The sequence below is a fragment of the Hippopotamus amphibius genome, chromosome X (assembly GCF_030028045.1).
Source record: "Hippopotamus amphibius kiboko isolate mHipAmp2 chromosome X, mHipAmp2.hap2, whole genome shotgun sequence".
Lineage (NCBI taxonomy): Eukaryota > Metazoa > Chordata > Mammalia > Artiodactyla > Hippopotamidae > Hippopotamus > Hippopotamus amphibius.
The window spans coordinates 104,790,562-104,811,523 of NC_080203.1; the positions used below are offsets into that span (position 1 = coordinate 104,790,562).

General features: G+C 38.0%; 1 protein-coding gene across 1 annotated transcript in view; it reads right to left on the reverse strand.

Annotated features, from left to right (window-relative positions):
- The window catches only part of CFAP47 (cilia and flagella associated protein 47), a 474,307-nt gene that overhangs the window by 430,495 nt on the left and 22,850 nt on the right, over positions 1–20,962 (reverse strand). The window contains exons 8-11 of the mRNA XM_057717674.1: positions 17,315–17,439; positions 14,866–15,101; positions 2,167–2,356; positions 1,235–1,448 (exon numbers count right to left, since the gene is read on the reverse strand). Of these exons, the coding sequence (XP_057573657.1) occupies positions 1,235–1,448; positions 2,167–2,356; positions 14,866–15,101; positions 17,315–17,439 (765 nt within the window). The remainder of the gene's footprint in view (positions 1–1,234; positions 1,449–2,166; positions 2,357–14,865; positions 15,102–17,314; positions 17,440–20,962) is intronic.

Below are 20,962 nucleotides of genomic sequence, written 5' to 3' on the forward strand. Positions count from 1 at the left end.
AAAAATAATTATGGCCATGGGATAAATAGGAAATGCTTAGGTTAGCCTTCTTCAAAAAAAATCCTGGCATTTTTAGATCATCTGATTAATACTGACTTAGGAACAAAATGTTAATGTTGCATTAACACATTATATCTCTATATAGACATATTTGTATAAGCATAGGAAAGACTGAAAATGATACATCTAAAAATTATTTCCAGCAGCTACCTCTGCAGGGTGGGATGAGTTTTCCTTTTTTTATACTGTATAATTATTTAAAATGGAGTCTGCATAATTTTTATGCTTCTGTGTTTTATGGTACTTGTCAAGTAAAAAAAAAAGAGATCAAGACTGATGTGGATGGAATTTGTAAAATAAAATCATAAAATAGACTATATGAAAACCCAGAATTTTCCAGTTGTGGATAATAAAACAATTATGGCCTAAAAAATCAAATGGTATTTTAAGAAAATATCTGTAAGTGAGCTTAAAGACTCACCAAAGGTAAAGAGACAAGTAGAGAAAGCCTAGGGACATGATCAAGTTTAGACCATTGTTTAGCAACATACAAGCAGGCAGAAAAGAAATCCAGTTCATCCTCAAATGTGTACAAACCATTTCTGAGCTAATGGAATAAAGATGTCAAGATGACTGGGTTTATTCTCACCAAGCATTAACAAGGTAGTAATTTCTTTGAAGTTTGGGTAAAGTTAAACTGAGGTTTACTATCACTTATAATCCTTACAATTAGGGAGGTTTTAGTTCACTTTGGGAAAGGTTTGGAAATGTGACTTTGAGGGCATTGAACAAAGATGATGATGCTAAGGATGAAGATGATAATGGCAATGAAGGTGAGAATGACTGGTTTATCACAGTTTAAAAATTTTAATCTTAGATAAATTCAAGCTCTCAGCCATAATTAACATGACTACTCTGAGGACTGTGTATACATTTCGAAAAGTGATTATTTCTATTATTCTTCTCTACTTATTAACAGCATATTTTAAGAATCATCTGGTAAACCACCCACGAATCCTGGCAAGCATGCAATACAGATGAGAGGTTAGATAAAGGAAATACAGTAGCATTCAACAACCACTCCTCCAATGTAAAAAAAAAAAATGAGAAAATAAAATTTTACTACTATTATAATTACCATCACTGATTTGTTACAGCAGGATCTGATAAGATCTCTACACGTCATGCTGGTTATTGTCTTACAAAATTTCAGGTTTTTAATATAGCACATTACCTGAAATGTTTATGCTCTTCTCCAGACCGGATACTTGCAGCTCGGTCATTGGGAAAGGCTATCAGCGCATCCTTTATTAACTCTTTACATGTGTTATGATTGTGAATGTATGTCGTGGCTGATTGAAGCATAGCAACAGGTGCATGGTCCTTGTATTTTGCCAAGTCTTTCACCACAAACTGTCCCGTAGGATTACTGACCAAAGGGGATATACCTTTTAGAGAATTGAATAAGTTTAAATATGGTTTTTTTGAAATTCCATGAATTACTACACTAGACCACTGGTTCCAACTTAAAGTTATCCCTAAGCAAATATGGAAAATATGAATAATTCATTTAATAAATGGATCCACATAAAACAATTTAGCAAAATAATACATGCATAAGCAATCAAAATGCATGCAAAAAAACTAAAACATGGTAACTTGAAGGACTGCGTTGGCCCACACGAAACTGAAATTTTTATACATTAAAGAGTTGAATATCAGCAATTTCATATGGTTCAATGTAGAAGAGATAATTGAGAATTAGTTGAAACAGCAGCAACCAGAAAATCTGTGGAATGGTCAAAACCAGCTTATATTATAGACTCAAAAAAGTAAAAGAATAAAATATAAAAATCATTAAAATATTTAGTAAATTTTATAGATCACTAAATCACTGCTAGTCAAAGTGAGATCCTCAAAATGGCAGCATCAGCATCTACTGGAAACATGTTAGAAATACAAATCTTTGGGCTCCAACAAAGATCTACTTTACAATCAATGCTGTGATGTAGGACAGTGATATGTTTTAACAGGCCTAGAGGCATGTGAAAGTTGAGAACCTTTAGATTAGACCACATTTGATATACACAGCTAAGCATTAGTATGAGATAATCCTATATTAAGTAAAAATAAATAAATAAATGGTAAACGCCCCCAACAGCATACCAGGATTAATTTTCATCACAACTTTCTTGGTGGAAGTTTTGCAGACACTATTGAAATATAAACATATCTGATGGAAAGGCTTCAGTGATGAAGACTGCAAATTTTCATCTGCCACTGAGCCAATAATCTCTATAAATTGCTTCACTTTAAAGACTCCAACTTGATGTGGAATGAATGAACATGTCACATTCTGAAAAAAGAAGAAAAGTGAACAAGTGCTATAGGCTGAATGTTTGTGAATGCCTAAAACTCATATTTGTTTCTTGTTTTTTATTTTGCCACACTGTGCAGCATGTAGGATCTTAGTTCCACAACCAGGGATTGAACCCGTGCCCCCTGAAGTGGAAGTGCGGAGTCTTAACCACTGGACTGCCAGGGAAGTCCCGGAAACTCATATGTTAAATCCTAATGCCATAGAGGATAGAATTAGGAGATCAGAGCCCTCCTGAATGGGATTAGTGCTCTTGTGAAAGAGGGTCCACAGAGCTCCCTAAGGCCTTCCACCATGTGAGGATACCACCAGAAGTCTGTGACCAGGAAGAGGGCCCACACCTCACCAGGCTGGCACTCTGATCTGGGACTTCCAGCCTCCAGAACTGTTAGAAATAAATTTCTGTTGTTTATAAATTGTGCAGTCTATGGCATTTTCTTACAGCAGCCAAAATGGACTATGAAAACAATATTGTACTGTTAGGACAAAATAAAAAGCAAATCAAAAAATATTTCTTATAAAATATTAAGGAAAGCTAGTTTATCATAGTGATATGAAAGTCTTTAGAAATATCACATACAGCACTGACAAACCTTTAAGATACATGTTATTGGAAAACTATCTAAGAAAAAATTAAGATTAATGGTACTGAAATACTTCTAGAATGGCAGATTAAGGACCTCCAAAAAGTTACTCCTCCACAAACAGAAAGAGAACACTAGGAAAATTGTCAAAATCAACTTCTCAGATATTTGAAAATTACCTAAATTACTGCGAAAGTCCAAAGATATTTTTTTTAAATGGCTGAATTCTGAATAAACAACAGGCTTTGTGCCATTTGTTACCTACTGTAATCACATCCTCTTATTCCCAGATTTGTGCTCTCCTAGCTGCAAGAATGATTAACCTAAGCAGCCATTGAGGGAGAATGGGTTTAAAACTCTCCAAAAGCCCCATCCCCAGAGAACTGCTCATGTGTCCTGTCTGAAAGCTAGGTGAAAAGCGTAGTGTGAGAACATGTCTTTAACTGACCTGATTCAGAGCTCACTCTGTGTGAACAACTCTCTCCCTATGGTTTGCCACCCTCCCCTTGAAAAAAATCAGCTGCAATTGTTGAACATCACAGCAACATGAGATAGCATTACCATTTAAGGCTAATAAGAAATAAGAGGATAAACAGACAGGCAAACCCACAAAATGTTCAGAGGGTGTTAGCAAAGCTCTGACATATTCCTGGGAATCTAGATTGCCATACACATGTGCAGGAGGGTGTATATCCCCAGGAAAGATTTGAGAAATATCTAATCTGTCACCTCTGGCTGACTTTGGGACTCTGTACAAGGAGGATTTGAAGCCAGAAAGAGTTGTAAACTACCTCATAGAACACTGAAGTCATGGCCCACTCAGCACATTTATACAGAGGTACTCAGCAAAGGCTGTGAGATTCAAGAAATTTAAGGGAGTCTCTGCCCAATCATTAGATGACCACTAAATTAACTGAACACTTGATTGTCTGCACACAACAAAGAAAACCACCTTTACAGAATTAGTCTAGAATGTCACTAAACAAATAAAGCAACAACAAAAAGTAATGACAGTAAATCCTGTGGGAGATCTGATTTCCAGAGTTGGTATTATTTAAAATGCCCAGTTTTCAACAAAAAATTATGGGACACCGAAAGCAATAGGAAATTATGGTTAACACACAGGAGAGATGCAGTAAATAGAAACTGTCCCTGAGGAAACCCAACTGTTGGACTTATTAAACAAAGACTATAAGTCAACTATTATAAATATGTTCAAAGGACTGAAGAAAAACATGTCTAAATACTCCAAGGAAGTATGAGAACAACATCTTACAAAATAGAGCATATCAATACAGTATAGAAATTGTTAAAAAGAACAAATAAAGACAAGGGAATGCAGGAAACTCACGAACATGTGGAAATTAAACAATACACTCCTAAGTAACCAATAGGTCAAAGAAGAAATCTCAAGGGAAATTAGAGAATACTTTGAGAGGAAGGAAAACTAAAACTCAACATAACTTATGGAAAAGCAGTGATTAGAAGTAAATTTATAGCAGTAAACATCTATATTAAATAAAAGAAAAAGGCCTTTCATCAATAACCTAACCTCCACCTTAGGAAACAGAAAAAGGAAGAGCAAAGTATACCCAAAGCAAGCAAAAGGAAAGGAATAACCAAGACAAGAACAGTAATACATGAAATATAGAATAGAAAACAATAAAGAAAATTAACAAACCTGAAACTATGTATTTGAAATGACAAATGATATTGAAAAAAACTTGAGCTAGACTCACCAAGCCAGAAACAACAACAACTCCATTTCTAAAAATCAGGAATAAAAGAGAGGACATCACTACCAACTCTATATCAATAAAAAGGAGTACAAAGGAATACGATGAACAATCATATGCCAACCAATTAGATAAGCTAGATGACATGGACAAATCCTCAGAAAGACACAAACTTTTGAAAATGGTTCTAGAATAAACAGGAAATCTGATAACAACTAAACAGATTAAAGCAGGAATTCTTAAACTTCTGACAAAGAGAAGTCCAGAGCCAGATGGCTATGATGGTGAATTTTACTGAACATTTAAAGAAGAATTAGTACCAATTCTTCACGAACTATTCCAAAATTAAAGAGAACACTTTCCAACTCCTTCCATGATACAAGTTTTACTCTACTGTAAAAAGTAAAGACATTCAAGAAAAGAAAACTACAGACTAAAGATCTTTATGAATATATATGCAAAACTCTACCAAATATTATCAGATTGAATTCAGCAACACATACAAAGGATTATTCACTATGTACAACTATGTACAACCCCTTTGCCATGAAACATCACATATTCAGTCTTGGGAATGATTTTATGGATAAGACTTCAAAACCACATGCAACAAAAGTAAAAAATACACAAGACTACATCAAACTAAAAAGCTTCTGCACAGCAAAATAAACAGTCAACATAGTGAAGAGATCCTACAGAATGGGAAAAAATACTTGCAAACCATATATCTGATTAAGGGTTAATATGCAACATATATAAAGAATTCTTACAAATCAAAAGCACACTAATAACTGGATTAAAAAATGGGTAAAGGAACTGCATAGACATTTCTCCAAAGAAGACATATGAATGGCAAACAGGTATATGAAAAGATGCTCAACATCACTAATCATCAGGGAAATGCAAATCAAAACTTTGTACTTCACACCTGTTGAAATGGCCATTTATTGAAAAAATAAGATAAAGGTTGGTGAGGTTATGGAGAAAAGGGAACCTCTTATTTGCTGTTGGTGGAAATGTAAATTGATACAGCAATTAGGGAAAATAGTATGAAGGCTCCTCAAAAAATTAGAACTAGAACTACCATATGATCCAACAATTCACCTTCTCAATATATATCCAAAATAAATGAAATCAGTATCTCCAAGAGATATCTGCACTCCCGTGTACATTGAAACATTATTTGCTATAGCCAAGAGTCAAAAACAATCTCAATGTTCATCAATGAATGAAGAAAATATAGTACACACACAATGGAATATTGTTCAGCCTTAAAAAAGAAGGAATTGCTGCCATTTGTGACAACATGGATGAAGCTGGAAGGACATTATGCTGAGTGAAACAAGCCAGACACAGAAAGACAAATACTAAATTAATCTTATATGTGGAATACATATGGAATCTAAAACAAACTCATAGAAGGACAGAGTAGAATGGTGGCTGCCAGGGGCAGGGAGGGCACAGAAACCAAAAGATGTTGGTCAAAAGAGTACAAAGTTTCAGTTACTCAGGGTGAGTAAATTTTGGACATCTAATGTACAGCATGATGATTATACTTAACAATACTATATTGTATACCCACAATTTGCTAAAAGGGTAAATCTTATGTGTTCTCACATAAGATTAGCTTGATTGTGGTGATCATTTCACAATGTACTCATATATCAAAACAGTTATACACCTTAAATATATACAATTCTTATTTGTCAATTATACCTCAATAAAGCTGAGGACAAAAAAAAAAGCAATGTTGAGGATAAAACTGAGAAAGTGTGGGGCAATTATAAACTGTATATTTACTGCCACATCCCTTCAGAGCACTGTGATCTGTATTAAAAGTTCTAAAATTTCCTTTTATTACATACTTTGTTTCTATAGTAAAAACTACATACATACATAAGAAAACTTATCCATATAAAACCTCCTACATGAATGTTTATAGCAGCATTCTTCACAACAGCCAAAACGTAGAAACAACTCAAATGGCTATCAAATGATGAACGGATAAACTAAAAGGTAGCATAGCCATACCATGGAATATAATTTGGCCATAAAGTGGAATGAAGTACTGATACATATTTCAACATTGATGAATCTCAAAGATACTATGTTGAATCAAAGAAACCAGAAACAAAGTCCACATATTGTATGATTGTATTTATATGCCATGTCAAGAACAGGGAAATTTATAAGGGCAGTAAATAGATTAGTGGTTACCAGGAGCTGAGAAGTGGGGAGCAGAGGGAGTGACCATTAATTGACATTGTGTTTCTTTTTGGGGTGATGGGAATGTTGTGGAATTAATGCTGATAGTCACAATTCTGTGAATATACTAATTACCACTGAATTGTATCCTTTAAATGTGCAAATTTTATCCTATGTGAATTAAGCTTCAATAAAGCTGGTATTGAAAGAAAAGAAAAATCTTACCACACTTCCAAATACTCAAAAGCTATCTGAACAGCCTGTGGAAGTCATAGTTCTCCAGCGTCCCTCACATTTCCTACATTCACTTTTTTTTTAAGCTCTTTATTGGAATATAATTGCTTTACACTCTTGCACCAGGTTCTGAGGTACACCAAAGTGAGTCAGCTGTATTTATACATATATCCCTATATCCCCTACCTCCTGCGACTCCCTCCCACTCTCCCTGTCCTGGCCCTCTAAGGCATCACCCCCCATCGAGTTGATCTCCCTTTGTTATACAGCAACTTCCCACTAGCTCTCTATTGTACAGTTGGTTGTATAAATATGTCTATGCTATTCTCTCACTTTATCACAGCTTCCCCTTCATCCCCCACCCCCCCAACTCTGTGTCCTCCAGTCCATTCTCAGCATCTGCATCTTTATTCTTGCCCTATCACTGGGTTCATCAGTACCACTTCTTTTTTCTTGATTCCCTATATATGAGTTAGCATAGAGTATTTGTTTTTTCTTTCTGGCTTACTTCACTCTGTATGACAGACTCTAGGTCTATCCACCTCATTACATATAGCTCCATTTCATTCCTTTTCATGGCTGAGTAATATTCCATTGTATATATGTGCCACATCTTCTTTATCCATTCATCTGCTGATGGACATTTAGGTTGATTCCATGTCCTAGCTATTGTAAATAATGCTGCAATGAACATTGTGGTACATGGTTCTTTTCGGATTATGGTTTTCTCTGGGGATATGCCCAGGAGTGGGATGACTGAAAAACATGCTAGTTCTATTTTCAGTTTTTTAAGGAACCTCCAAACTGTTTTCCAAAGTGGTTGTACCAACTTACATTCCCACAAACAGTGCAGGAGGGTTCCGTTTTCTCCACACACTCTCCAACATTTATTCTTTCTAGACTTTGTGATGATGACCACTCTGACCGGTGTGAGGTGATACCTCATTGTGGCTTTGACTTGCATTTCTCTAATGATTAGTGATGTTGAGCATCTTTTCATGTGTTTGTTGGCCATCTGTATGTCTTCTTTGGAGAAATGTCCACTTAGGTATTCTGCCCATTTGTGGATTGGGTTACTTGCTTTCTTGGTATGAAGCTGCATGGGCTGCTTGTATATTTTGGAGATTCTTTGTCCGATGCTTCATTGGCAAGTATTTTCTCCCATTCTAAGGGTTGTCTTCTTGTCTTGTTTATGGTTTCTTTCGCTGTGCAAAACATTTTAAGGTTCATTAGGTTCCATTTGTTTATTCTTGATTTTATTTCCATTCTTCTAAGAGGTGGGTCAAAAAGGATCTTGCTTTGATGTATGTCAGAGAGTGTTCTGCCTATGTGTTTTCCTCTAGGAGTTTTATAGTGTCTGGCCTTACATTTAGGTCTTTAGTCAATTTTGAGTTTATTTATGTTTATGGTGTTAGGAAGTGTTCTAATTTCATTCTCTTACATGTAGCTGTCCAATTTTCCCAGCACCACTTATTAAAGAGGCTGTCTTTTTTCCATTGTATATTCTTGCCTCCTTTGTCAAAGAAAAGGTGCCCATATGTGCTTGGGTTTACCTCTGGGTTCTCTGTTCTGTTCCATTGATCTTCCTTTCTATTTTTGTGCCAGTACCACACTGTCCTGATCACTGTGGCCTTGTAGTATAGTTTGAAGTCAGGAAGCCTAATTCCACCAACTCCGTCTTTCTTTCTCAAGATTGCTTTGGCTATTCAGGGTCTTTTGCATTCCCATACAAATCATAAGATTTCTTGTTCTAGTTCTGTGAAAAATGCCATTGGTAATTTGATAGGGATTGCATTGAATCTGTACATGTCTTTGGCTAGTACAGTCATTTTCACAATGTTGATTCTTCCAGTCCAAGAACATGGTAAGTCTCTCCATCTGTTTGTATTGTCCTCCATTTCTTCTTATACTTTTCTGCATACAGGCCTTTTGCATCCTTAGGCAGGTTTATTCCTAAGTATTTTATTCTTTTCTTGCAATGGTAAATGGGTGACATTCCTTAATTTTTCTTTCTGCTTTTTTGTTGTTAGTGTATAGGAATGCAAGAGATTTCTGTGCATTCATTTTGTATCCTGCTACTTTACTAAATTCATCGATTAGTGCTAGCAGTTTTCTGGTAGACTCTTTAGGGTATTCTATGTATAATATCATGTCATCTGCAAAGAGTGACAATTTTACTTCTTCTTTTTCAATTTGGATTCCTTTTATTTCATTTTCTTCTCTGATTTCTGTGGCTAAACTTCCAAAACTATGCTGAATAATAATGGTGAGAGTGGGCACCCTTGTCTTGTTCCCGTTCTTAGAGGGAATGCTTTCAGTTTTTCACCATTTAGAACAATGCTGGCTTTTGATTTCTCATATATGGCTTTTATTATTTTGAGGTAATTTCCTTCTATGCCCATTTTCTGGAGAGTTTTTATCATAAATGGATGTTGAATTTTGTCAAAAGCTTTTTCTGCATCTATTGAGATGATCATATTGTTTTCACTCTTCAATTTGTTGATATGATGTATCACACTGATTGATTTGCATATATTGAAGAATCCTTGCATTCCAGGGATAAACCCCACTTGATCATGGTGTATGATCTTTTTCATGTGCTGTTGGATTCTGTTAGCTAGTATTTTGTTGAGGATTTTTGCATCTATATTCGTCAGTGATATTGGCCTGTAATGTTCTTTTTTCGTGACATCTTTGCCTGGCTTGGTATCAGGGTGATGGAGGCCTCGCAGAATGAGTTTGGGAGTGTTCCTCCTGCAGCTATATTTTGGAAGAGTTTGAGAAGGATAGGTGTTAGCTCTCCTCTAAATGTTTGATAGAATTTGCCTGTGAAGCCATCTGGCCCTGGGCTTTTGTTTGTTGGGAGATTTTTAATCACAGTCTCAATTTCTGTCCTTGTGATTAGTCTGTTCATGGTTTCTATTTCTTCCTGGTTCAGTCTTGGAAGATTGAACTTTTCTAAGAATTTATCCACTTCTTCCAGGTTATCCCATTTATTGGCATAGAGTTGCTTGTAGTAGTCTCTCATGATCTTTTGTATTTCTGCAGTGTCCGTTGTTACTTCTCCTTTTTCATTTCTAATTCTGTTGATTTGCGTCTTCTCCCTTTTTTTCCGGATGAGTCTGGCTAATGGTTTATCCATTTTCTTTATCTTCTCAAAGAACCAGCTTTTAAGGTGATTGAACTTGGTGTACCCCCCAAAAAAAATAAATAAATAAAATTAAAAAAAAAAAAGAACCAGCTTTTAGTTTCATTGATCTTTGCTATTGTTTCCTTCATTTCTTTTTCATTTATTTCTGCTCTGATCCTTATGATTGCTTTCCTTCTGCTCACTTTGGGGTTTCTTTGTTCTTCTTTCTCTAATTGTTTTAGGTGTAAGGTTAGGTTGTTTATTTGATATTTTTCTTGTTTCTTGAGGTAGGACTGTATTGCTATAAACCTCCCTCTTAGAACCGCTTTTGCTGTGTCCCATAGGTTTTGGGTTGTTGTGTTTTCATCGTCATTTGTTTCTAGATATTTTTTGATTTCCTCTTTGATTTCTTTAGCCATTTCTTGGTTGTTTAATAGTGTATTGTTTAGCCTCCATGTGTTTGTATTTTTTGCAGTTTTTTCCCGTAATTGATATCTAGTCTCATGGCGTTGTGGTCAGAGAAGATGCTTGATATGATTTCAATTTTCTTGAATTTACCAAGACTTGATTTGTGACCCAAGATGTGATCTACCCTGGAAAATGTTCTGTGTGCACTTGAGAAGAAAGTGTATCCTGTAGTTTGTGGATGGAATGTCCTATAAATAGCAATTAAGTCGAGATGGTCTAATGTGCAATTTAAAGCTTGTGTGTCCTTATTTATTTTCTGTTTGGATGATATGTCCATTAATGTAAGTGCGGTGTTAACGTCTCCTGCTATTATTGTGTTACTGTTGATTTCCCCTGTTATGGCTGTTAGCATTTGCCTTATGTATTGAGGTGCTCCTATGTTGGGTGCATAGATATTTCCAATTGTTATATTTTCTTCTTGGATTGATCCCTTGATCATTATGGATTGTCCTTCCTTGTCTCTTGTAATAGTCTTTAAAGTCTAATATGTCTGATACGAGTATTGCTACTCCAGGTTTCTTTTGACTTCCATTTGCATGGAATATCTTTTTCCATCCCTCTCCTTTCAGTCTATATGTGGCCCTTGGTCTGAAGTGGGTTTCCTGTACACAGCATACAGAAGGGTCTTGTTTTGTATCCATTCAGCCAGTCTGTGCCTTTTGGCTGGAGCATTTAATCCATTTACATTTAAGGTGATTATTGACATGTGTATTCCTATTACCATTTTCTTAATTGTTTTGGGTACATTCACTTTTTATTAATTTGAAACTTAAAAGTGCTCAAGAAACTCAGAAATATAGAGGGCTAAAAATTATGTTAGGGAATTAACTATCAGCTATAGTTTTTTGTTTGTTTGTTTTGGCCATGTGCATGACATGTGGGATCTTTGTTCCCCAACCAGGGATCGAACCCATGCCCCCTGCAGTGGAAGTGCAGAGCCGTAACCACTGGACCACCAGAGAAGTCCTTTATGGGATTTGTTTGTTTGTTTTGAGTTTGAAAATTTTATATAGCATAGGGAGTTCTCAGGAGCCCCTCTCAATGTGAAATTCCCAAAGTGGTTTCAGAGATGCACAAAAGTATATATTCCTTTTTATCCCCAGAAGATTATATGGTGACCTAAATTTAAGTGGTGAATATCCTTCAGGTCTCGCATTATAGAAATTAAAAACCTATGTGAACAGAACATTTTTCATTTAATGCGAAAGGAAAGACCCTTTATTGTACCCTGTTTAAATGTTCCTTTCTCAACAGTGATTCATTATCTGCTCATCCACATATTTATCAGTTGTCACCCATGTACCGTCTCTAAACACTCAGATTCTCCCTCTACACTCAAGCTGAATTAACCTTTTCATATCATGTTCACTTAAATTGTTGGCCATCCTACACATTTCCTCAACATAAACACTAGGAACAGCCCATCTGTAATATACTGTTAGATTAGGGATGTTACTAATGTTATTCCTACCATATATTAAAAAAAGCCTATTGCTCTCATTTTCCACTATATATTTCATGCTGTAAATTTTCTCTTGTTTCCTGGGTACTTAGCCCATTCTTAAGATAATACTAATCAAAATTTAGGTTGGATGCCACATTAGGTTCTGAAACATTTTAGCTAGCAAAAGCAAAGCATCACAAAGGATGTAGGACATATCCTTCCACATTATAAATTCATCTTAGCCTTTGTTTCCTTTGTTCTATTATTGCCCATCTTTTCTAAAACACTATTTTAAAATCTTTCACTCATTTTGCTCCTCTCACCACTTTATTTCTTTCTTAACTTCCACCTTCACTCTCTTACCCTGGTGTAAAGAGCTTCTTTAGGAAATTGGTAATCGGTATCTTAATCAGTGTCTTTCAGCTTCAAAGTCTTTAACACTTGGAGCTGGCTGCTAAGAGGAATTCACCAGATTCCTGTGATCCTTATCAGTTTCTCTGCTCAGAGAAAAGCAGCTATGTTTTGAAAGATATGCAGGTTACTGGAGGAAATCAATTCTGCTGGCAGAATTATGAGACTTAGACTAAAGGAAGTCTAAGAAGCCATTAAAAAGAAAACGTTTTGCATAATGTGGTTAACACTTGTTATTCTGTGAAGACTAATTAGCTCTATTGAAAATGGCGGGGGGGGGGGGGGAAGAATTGTCATTCGAACGAAGCAATAGTTCTTGGTTGCAATTGGGAGAAAGATCCATCAATAAGTTTATGAACCATATCACTATGCATTGGAGGAAAGAAGATAACATAAGAATCTGAGGTGAAACTGAAAGCATTCATGTTTGCTACTGTTTAGAGAGCAAGGCTCAGCAAACTTTTTGTTTTAATTACCAGTCAGTAAATATTTTAGGCTTTATGAACCATACAACTCTCATAACTATTCAACTGTGCCCTTGTAGCACAAAAGCAGCTACAGACAATAGGCAACAAATAAGAGCGACTACTGTTCCAATAACAGTTTACTTAAAACAAACAAACAAACAAAAACAGGCAGATGGCCTATGGACCATAGCCAGCCAACCCCTGGTTTAGAGGATCTGGGAAAGTTGTCTGAGTAGTGAGAAAGAGCAAAGCAGCCCCGTACATCTACAAGCTGTCCTGGTACTCACAGGTATGTCTCAGCACCAGCAGTACAAGGCCTCGTACAATTAAGTACCATCTGTTTCCAGTTTGAAAATTCTACTCAACCCTCCAGGTCTAGCTCATGTGTTACTATCTTGGAAGACCTTTCTACCTGGCTGGAGGTTCTATATCACCTTGTTACAGATCTGTTTTAAGATATTTTTCATTCTTCTTGAACCCTACCTGTTTGTGCGTTTATCTTACCCTTCCTGAATGCATTAAAAGATTCTTACCCAGGAGAGCGCTGGAGGGACGGAGGCGGCATCGCAGTTCATCAGCCCGGCCATGAACGGGCTGCTCCTGGCTGAGGCGGCGGTCGGCTCGGGCTGCTTCCGGGCCAGACTCCCGCTGCTACCTTGCGGCCTCACTGGTTCGCTCGCACCTGGGGCTCGTGGCCGGAGCTGGGGTGCATTCACAGCCACAACCAGTGGACCCAAGCCGCGGGCATCTGGGACCAGTCCCCATACGCCGCCCACCTGGACCCTGCCTGCCCCACTGCCCCAGGGGGTGGTGGGGCTGCCACAGCCAGACGCATCCCTGCTGTGCCAGCTGGGGGCACTGTAGGAGTCAATCCTGAAATATTGCAAGCACCTGAGCCAAGACTTGTCCTCCCTGCACTCAGACAGCTCCTACCCACCGACGCTGGCCTGTGTGATGATGACGAGCCTCCTGATACCAGCCTACCCCTCGACCCGCTACCTCTCACTGTGCCTCAGATGCACGATGCCCGTGACCAGTGGCTGCAGGACACCTTCCACACCAGCCTCTGAAGAGCTGGCCTTGGGGGATGCATCCCTCAGCAAGTACTGAGACTACAGTGCCCGCTTTCCCCCTACCACTTCACCCCATAGGAGTGCAAGACCTAGGCCTCTTGATGGCAAAACTGCCACCACCATCTCTCTCCTGTCTTGAGTTAGCTGGCACTGGGGCAGACGCCTGGGCTACAACCTCTGCACATGGCACTGGACCTCCACTTCTCCCACAGGTGTGCACCGAAAGCTTGACCAACTTTTGGCAGCTCCGGGATTGGAATGAGTGCCTGGTGCCCACCTCCTTTTCACCTTTGGCTGCTATCAGCAGCTGCTGGCTCAGATGCATCCCACCTCTGGCTCCTGGGTTCCACTGCCCTAGACAAGGGCTCCAGGACCCATTCCTGCATCCACCTTCGTGTGGGAGGGCCAAAGCTCTGCGCTGGATATTTAAGTTTAGGGGCCAACCTCCTGGGCACAGAGATAAATACTCTCTCAGAAAAAAAAAATTCCTTAGAAGCAGTAACTATGTTTGTATTTCTTTACGTTTCATACAGTGTCAAGTGCTTCTCCTGGCACCGTGGAAAGCACTTAACAAATAATTATGGATACTGTATGGGTACTAATACAAAAGTATTCGTAACTAGGCCACAGAAGAGAAAAAATGTATAAACATTGGTACAACAAATGTAGCTTCTAATCCTCTGCATGGCATTTTAGCCAACCTTAAAATACTGAAAGCATAGGATGATTATCTTACCTGCATACATCCTTCAACAATCTTGCCCTTTTGAGGATCAATTTTAAAATGTGCAGTTTTTTTAAAGTGGTACATCACAGGAAGTGATTTGGATCGATTCTGTATAACACACTGAATCTCTGAACGTCCACCCATGAAACAAGGTGCAAAATTAAGGACCCTTCCGGGATCAAACTGTAATAAGACAGGAAGTCCTGAGCCTGTCAGGGCTAATTCCACTGTCTGAAATCGTTCACCTGTAAAAACAATAATAACTTTTTAACATTAAAAGTGTCTGGGGAATCCAGAATATATTTGCTCAGTCCAAACAGTGTCATCTGAAAGACTTGATGAGACATGGGTAGCTCATTCAACCTTTTAATCAACAAAATTATTGAATGCCTTCTCTGTGCCAGGTACTTTTCTAGGCCTTAGGGGCATAGCAGTGAATAAAATAGACAACATCCTTGCTCTCATGGATTTTACGTTCCAGTGAAGTGACACTGACAATAAATAGGTAAGGTAGGGTAAGACAGAGTACAATGTTTTGGGGTTGCTCATTTATATGGGGAAGCCCCAAAAGACCTCTCTGATAGGGAGACATGTGAGCAAAGATATAAGGGACTCTGGAAGAAAATCATGTGAAAAATACAGGAAAAAAAGTATATTCTAAACAGAGAAAACAGCAAGTACAAAGACTCTAAGATAGGAATGGCTTGGCAAGCTCAAAAAAACCCCCAAGGAACCAAGTATGGCTAAGGAAGAGTAGTAGAAGAGTCATGAAAAATGATCAGACTTAAGATATACTGCTGAGGGTAGAGTTAACAAAATTTGCTGATGGATTGCATGTAGACTAGGAGACTGAACATGATAAATGACGATGCTAAGGTTTTTGGCATAAGCAACTGAAGCGATGGAATTGTCATTTCTTGAGAGAGAAAAGACTTCAGGAGGGACAGGTTATGGGGAAACCAATAGCTCTTTTTTGGACATGTTAAGTTTGAAATGTCTAGTAGGCATCTAAGTGGAAATGTCTTATTAGGTCACTTAATGTATTTGTAAGCTTAAAGTGAAGATGAAGGAGGAAGGATTGGAGTTTTGAGGGGAGAAGAGATGCTGTGTGATACTAATCTCTGATCGGGAGAAAGTGAATGGATGGAGGAACACAGCAGGGAAGGGCAAAGACCAGGACTCAGTTGGAATTAGTGGTTATAGATATAAAGTGAAACCTCACAGCCTGGTTTTGTGTTTTTCGCCAGCCTAATTAGCTTCCCAGGTACAGCCCTAGAGTAGGCTGAGAGTTGAATTTAATCAGATTAAGTTTTCCACTCAGCCACAATGGGAGTTGAGCCAAGAGATTTACATATACTTGGGAAAAGGTGATTAAAATAATGGACAATGGAATATAAGCTGAGCAATAACATAAATACGAAGTTTTGGAGATACTAGAAAGACAGCAGTAACTATGAATCGTTGCCTCTAATTGAGTGAAAGAAGTTTTGCAGAGAAAGCAGTGTAACTAGAATCCCCAAAATAGAGTTCATACTTCTTCACTCATGCCCTTACTAGCCAATCCTAGACTCTAAGGCAAACCTAGCATCTCTATCTCTAGCCACTGAAAACTAGATTAATTTGCAAGCCTAGAATAAATGTTGTCTATGATCAGCAGACAGAGCTCAATATCACCAACCATGGCATAAATAGCAACAGAGCAATCAATTTCTGCCCTAAGAACACAGTTCAACTCTGCTCAATGACATCACTCATACTGACATGTAAATCTTCTAGACTCTTGACTTGCCATGGCTCATCTTTCTAGAGTTCATCTCTTATCCTCCTGTATTTTTATTCTCTTTGATTTTTCTTGCTAAGCTGAAGTCCAATTCCATTTTCCTCACTGCAACTCATCCAACATTACCAAAAATTGTAAAAAGTGCATTACATCTTTCCCTGTAGCCTGCAAAGCACATGCACTTATTAATATCTTATAACAGCATATTGCACCCTATTTACTAGAGCTCTAGGTCTTGTTCTTTGACTGTCACTTTATGTAGATTCTAAGAGAGCTAAAGATTTGGTAAAGATGAAATAGGTCACTTGTTTCCATATTAAACTCTAAGAGAAAACCTAGGCTTACAAAGAAAAGAAGCCAGGTTTTTTTTTTTTTTTTTTTTTTTTTGGTTTTCTTTTTTTATTCCTTTAACTCTACATCATCATGTTTATCTAATGTCATTTTAAAATAATAAAGTCATCTAAACTCTAACTTGGAAAATTATCATGTAAATGATTCTGAGGTTGACTTTTCTCAACATGCCAGAGAAGACATGTTAAGGTCTCTCAAATGTTTGCATTTTCATTCTAATCAAGAATTATATATTTTTATTAAACTTCCTCTACAAATATTGCTGTCCAAACTTTTAAACAATTTAAACAGCTATACATTTGATGATAATGTTCATTTCACACTTACTTTTGATGGTTTTATTGTTATCATCTCTCAAAAATCCATCTTTACTTCCTACAGACTCAAATCTCAAAAAGAGAGCATAGTCTTGCCTGTGTGAAGGATCATTCTTTTGATCATTAATGATTAGCCTATAAAAATATTACAATCAGTTATTTCTAAAGCAAAGATGACACACTTTATCATCTCTCAAAAGGGAATATCAACCAAATACTTACATCTATACAAACAGATGAAATTCAGGAATAAAAAGATAACTGTGATCCATTTTCCAAAATTACTGCACAAGACATTGAGGCTTGCCAAAAGAAGGCCACACTCATACTATGTGAAGATCCAGAAAATGAGTTCATGATCATATTTGTAAGATAAGAGGAATTTAAATATACTAAGTTGTCAAGGTCTTGCCTTCAAGGTCACTTTCTATGGAAAGGATTTTCTTTCCAGGCAAACTTCATTGCTAGCTAAGGTCTCTGTTCAGTTCTCTACAACAGTCCTTCTTACACCAGAGTGTAGCTGCAAACCTCTGGTACATATCAGTCTCCTCCCATGGGCAAAGCACATATTGCTAGCCACATTCTTGTTACAGGAGAACAAGTAATTTGAAGAATAAGATTCGGTAACATCCAAATCTTGGCAGAGGAGAAAAGCAAAGGAAACATGAGAAGAAGGGAAGTAGGGCCAAAGACAGAGATGGGTTACATCACCGGCTTGTGCAGTGGCAATCTTTACTTGCCTTACCTTGCGCTTAGGTTTTTAGTAGCGGATACTCAAACATATACACAGAAGGCTGATGTAAAATATTACATAGCATATTGAGAACACCTTTAAGACTACAAATCATATTTATTCCTATGAGTTCATGCTAGACTCTCAAATAAAATGAACATGTTGCCATGAAAAGAATATTTAGACTTTCAAAGATTGTATATTAAACAGAATCTTACAGATTCACCAAAGAAGGGATGATTAATAAGGCAATTATATAATGTACAAATAGAACAATTACTTGATTTATTACCCTCCTTAAGTTAAACCACAACTCACTCTTCATCAGACAATTGTTATTACCAAGTGACCCTGCTGCCACAGAGAGAAGTACATTAAACATTGCCTTCTTACAAACAAGGGTAAACATACTGACAATTGGATTGGTTATTGTCACACATTGCAACCTCTCAAGTGTAGCTGAAATTGCTACTATATATTTAAAACAGCACTGCCAAATATATTTTCAAACTAATTAATCAAGCACAGGGAAAAATATACATTGGCTAAAGTCCTAAACGTATGTATGAATTTCAGCAAGCAAGTGTGGTTGATCCCAGCAGCTGCTATAGGCTTAATATTCCTGATATTAAGTCAGTAAGCATTTGGCCCTGGCAGGAGCACTGCATTCTCTTTGGAGGCATCTAGAACATACTACATGCCCCTGGCCATCAACTGACTATTTTTGCAGGGAAAACAAGGTCTTGTTTGAAAAGACTGGTTTGAGGCCAAAATTCAAAGCAACCCAAAACTTCCACTACCTCATTTCCACAAGGTCTGGAGAGACATTTAATTTAAAATGAGTTTCTAAAAAAAATTTAGAAACATTTTTAAATATTGGAAATAATATTAACCATGTCAGAAATATTTAGAACCATAATAAGAAAAACCCAATTTGTGCCTTTTACCAAGTTTTAATCTGACGGATGTATGGTTAATATAATTTCCATTAATAAGTAACATCAGAGAAAAAAGATGGCGGTGAGGTAGAAGGACATGGAATGCATCCCTCTCCACAGATGCATCAGGAATACACCAAAAGATGCAATAATTCCCACAGAGAACTAACTGAACACCAGCAAACGACCTTGGACACCAAAAAGGAGTGCAAAGATCCCAACATAACTGGGTAGGACAGAGAGGAAAAAAAAAAAGGAGAAAGAGGAGGAGAAGAAAGGAAAGGGACGGGTCCCACACCCTGGGGCAGGGGGGATCTGAAACAGAGGGGAGATTGCCAAATTTGGAGCAACGTCCTTTATCTGATGGGGAAACCCCTTCTCCAATGGGACTATCCCTAGGTCAGAAGGGAGGCATTTGGGACTGTTCAAAGAGGGTAAAGAGGCTGGGCTGTGGCAGACAGGAAAGAGGGAGAAACATGCGGAGTGTCTGCACCACAGCTCAGTGTGTCTGGACTCAGATGTCAGTTCACAGCTGAACAGGGGGTCTGGGAGCAGGAACATGGGAACCAGAGAACTGGTTCAGGGTGAGAAACATTGTTGGCAGAGGGGAGACAGACTGAAAGGACAGGAGGGAAGAAATCCACAGCGGAGAAAGCCTACCGCAGAAAGCTGGGCGGCCATGGTGGCAGCTCGATACTGCTGACTCACAAGCAGGGGGGAGGAGCTGTGGGTGTAGCTTCTCTCTCGGCGCCTATGATGGACAAAGGAAGGACCCCTCTGGGCCTGGCTAACACACTCAGGGACAACAAAGGCCCCCAGGTGGGGCTGGCCTAGTACCTGTGGCCGAGAGCCAAAAGTCCACAGAATGGCCCAGCACTGGAGACATTCCTGTTTATACCTGAGCCACCGGCATCCCTCTGCAACAGGCACCACCAGAAACGACTGAGCCACCGTGACCCAGGCAGGGCACCCCAGCGGAGTCGTAGGGAAGGAGGGGGGGAATCGCGGTTGGAGTCGCTCCCTCGGCCTCAGCCGCCTAAGCCGCTGTGACACAAGCAGGGCGCAACTGCTCACTTATTCCCAGGGGAAGGAGCCACTATTGTACCCTCTCTCTCCTCACACACCGGCACTTATAAACGAACAATAAAGAAAGCTCTGCTGGTCACAGAGTAATACAAAAAACCCAAGGCGTGTAGAAGGACACTTATAGCTGAGACCCCAAGGAAACAGAAATATTATTATTAATTCTATTGATCTGGTCCATTCTGGGGTCATTTCTAGTTGTTTTTTTTATTATTGTTAATTATGATCTTAGTACTAAGGGATCTACACATTATATAACATTTTTCATTCTACTTTTATTCTATTTTTATTTTCAGCCCTTTTATATATTTCTATTTCTAGCTAAGTTTTTTGTAGTGCTGACTGTATCTCTCCTACCTTCTTTTCATCTCTATCTTTTATACATTTCTATTTCTTTCTTTTTCTTTTCATATTTCCAGTCACACTATGCTCTTCTGTTGCCCTGTCTTCTATCCTTTTTTAGTTCATTTTATCTTAACATACTTATAAGCAATATTATTGGTCCGCTCTGTTTCCTTGTTTTAGTCTCCAGATGACACACTGCTTTAGTTTTTATTATTAGGTTTTGTCTTTATCTTAGTTCTAAGTATAATTGTCTGATTTCATTCTGAGAATCTTCAGTCTGTCTGGTGATACTCTCACTCTTTATTGTACTTGATCTTAGCTTTCAAAATCTCCCTGGATTTCTGTGTGTGTGTGTGTGTTTGGTTTTGAATTTCTGTTGGCTTTCTCTTTGATTGTCTGATGGCATACTGGAGTTTTTCTGTCAGGTCTTACTAGTGCCTTGTGTTCTACTGGATTCAGTATTTCTCTGTCTTATACATGTATGTGTTTCCTTGACTTAGAATTTGTTAGACTCAACACTCTGCCATTAGTCTGGGGCTTGGACAGTCTTCTTTAAACC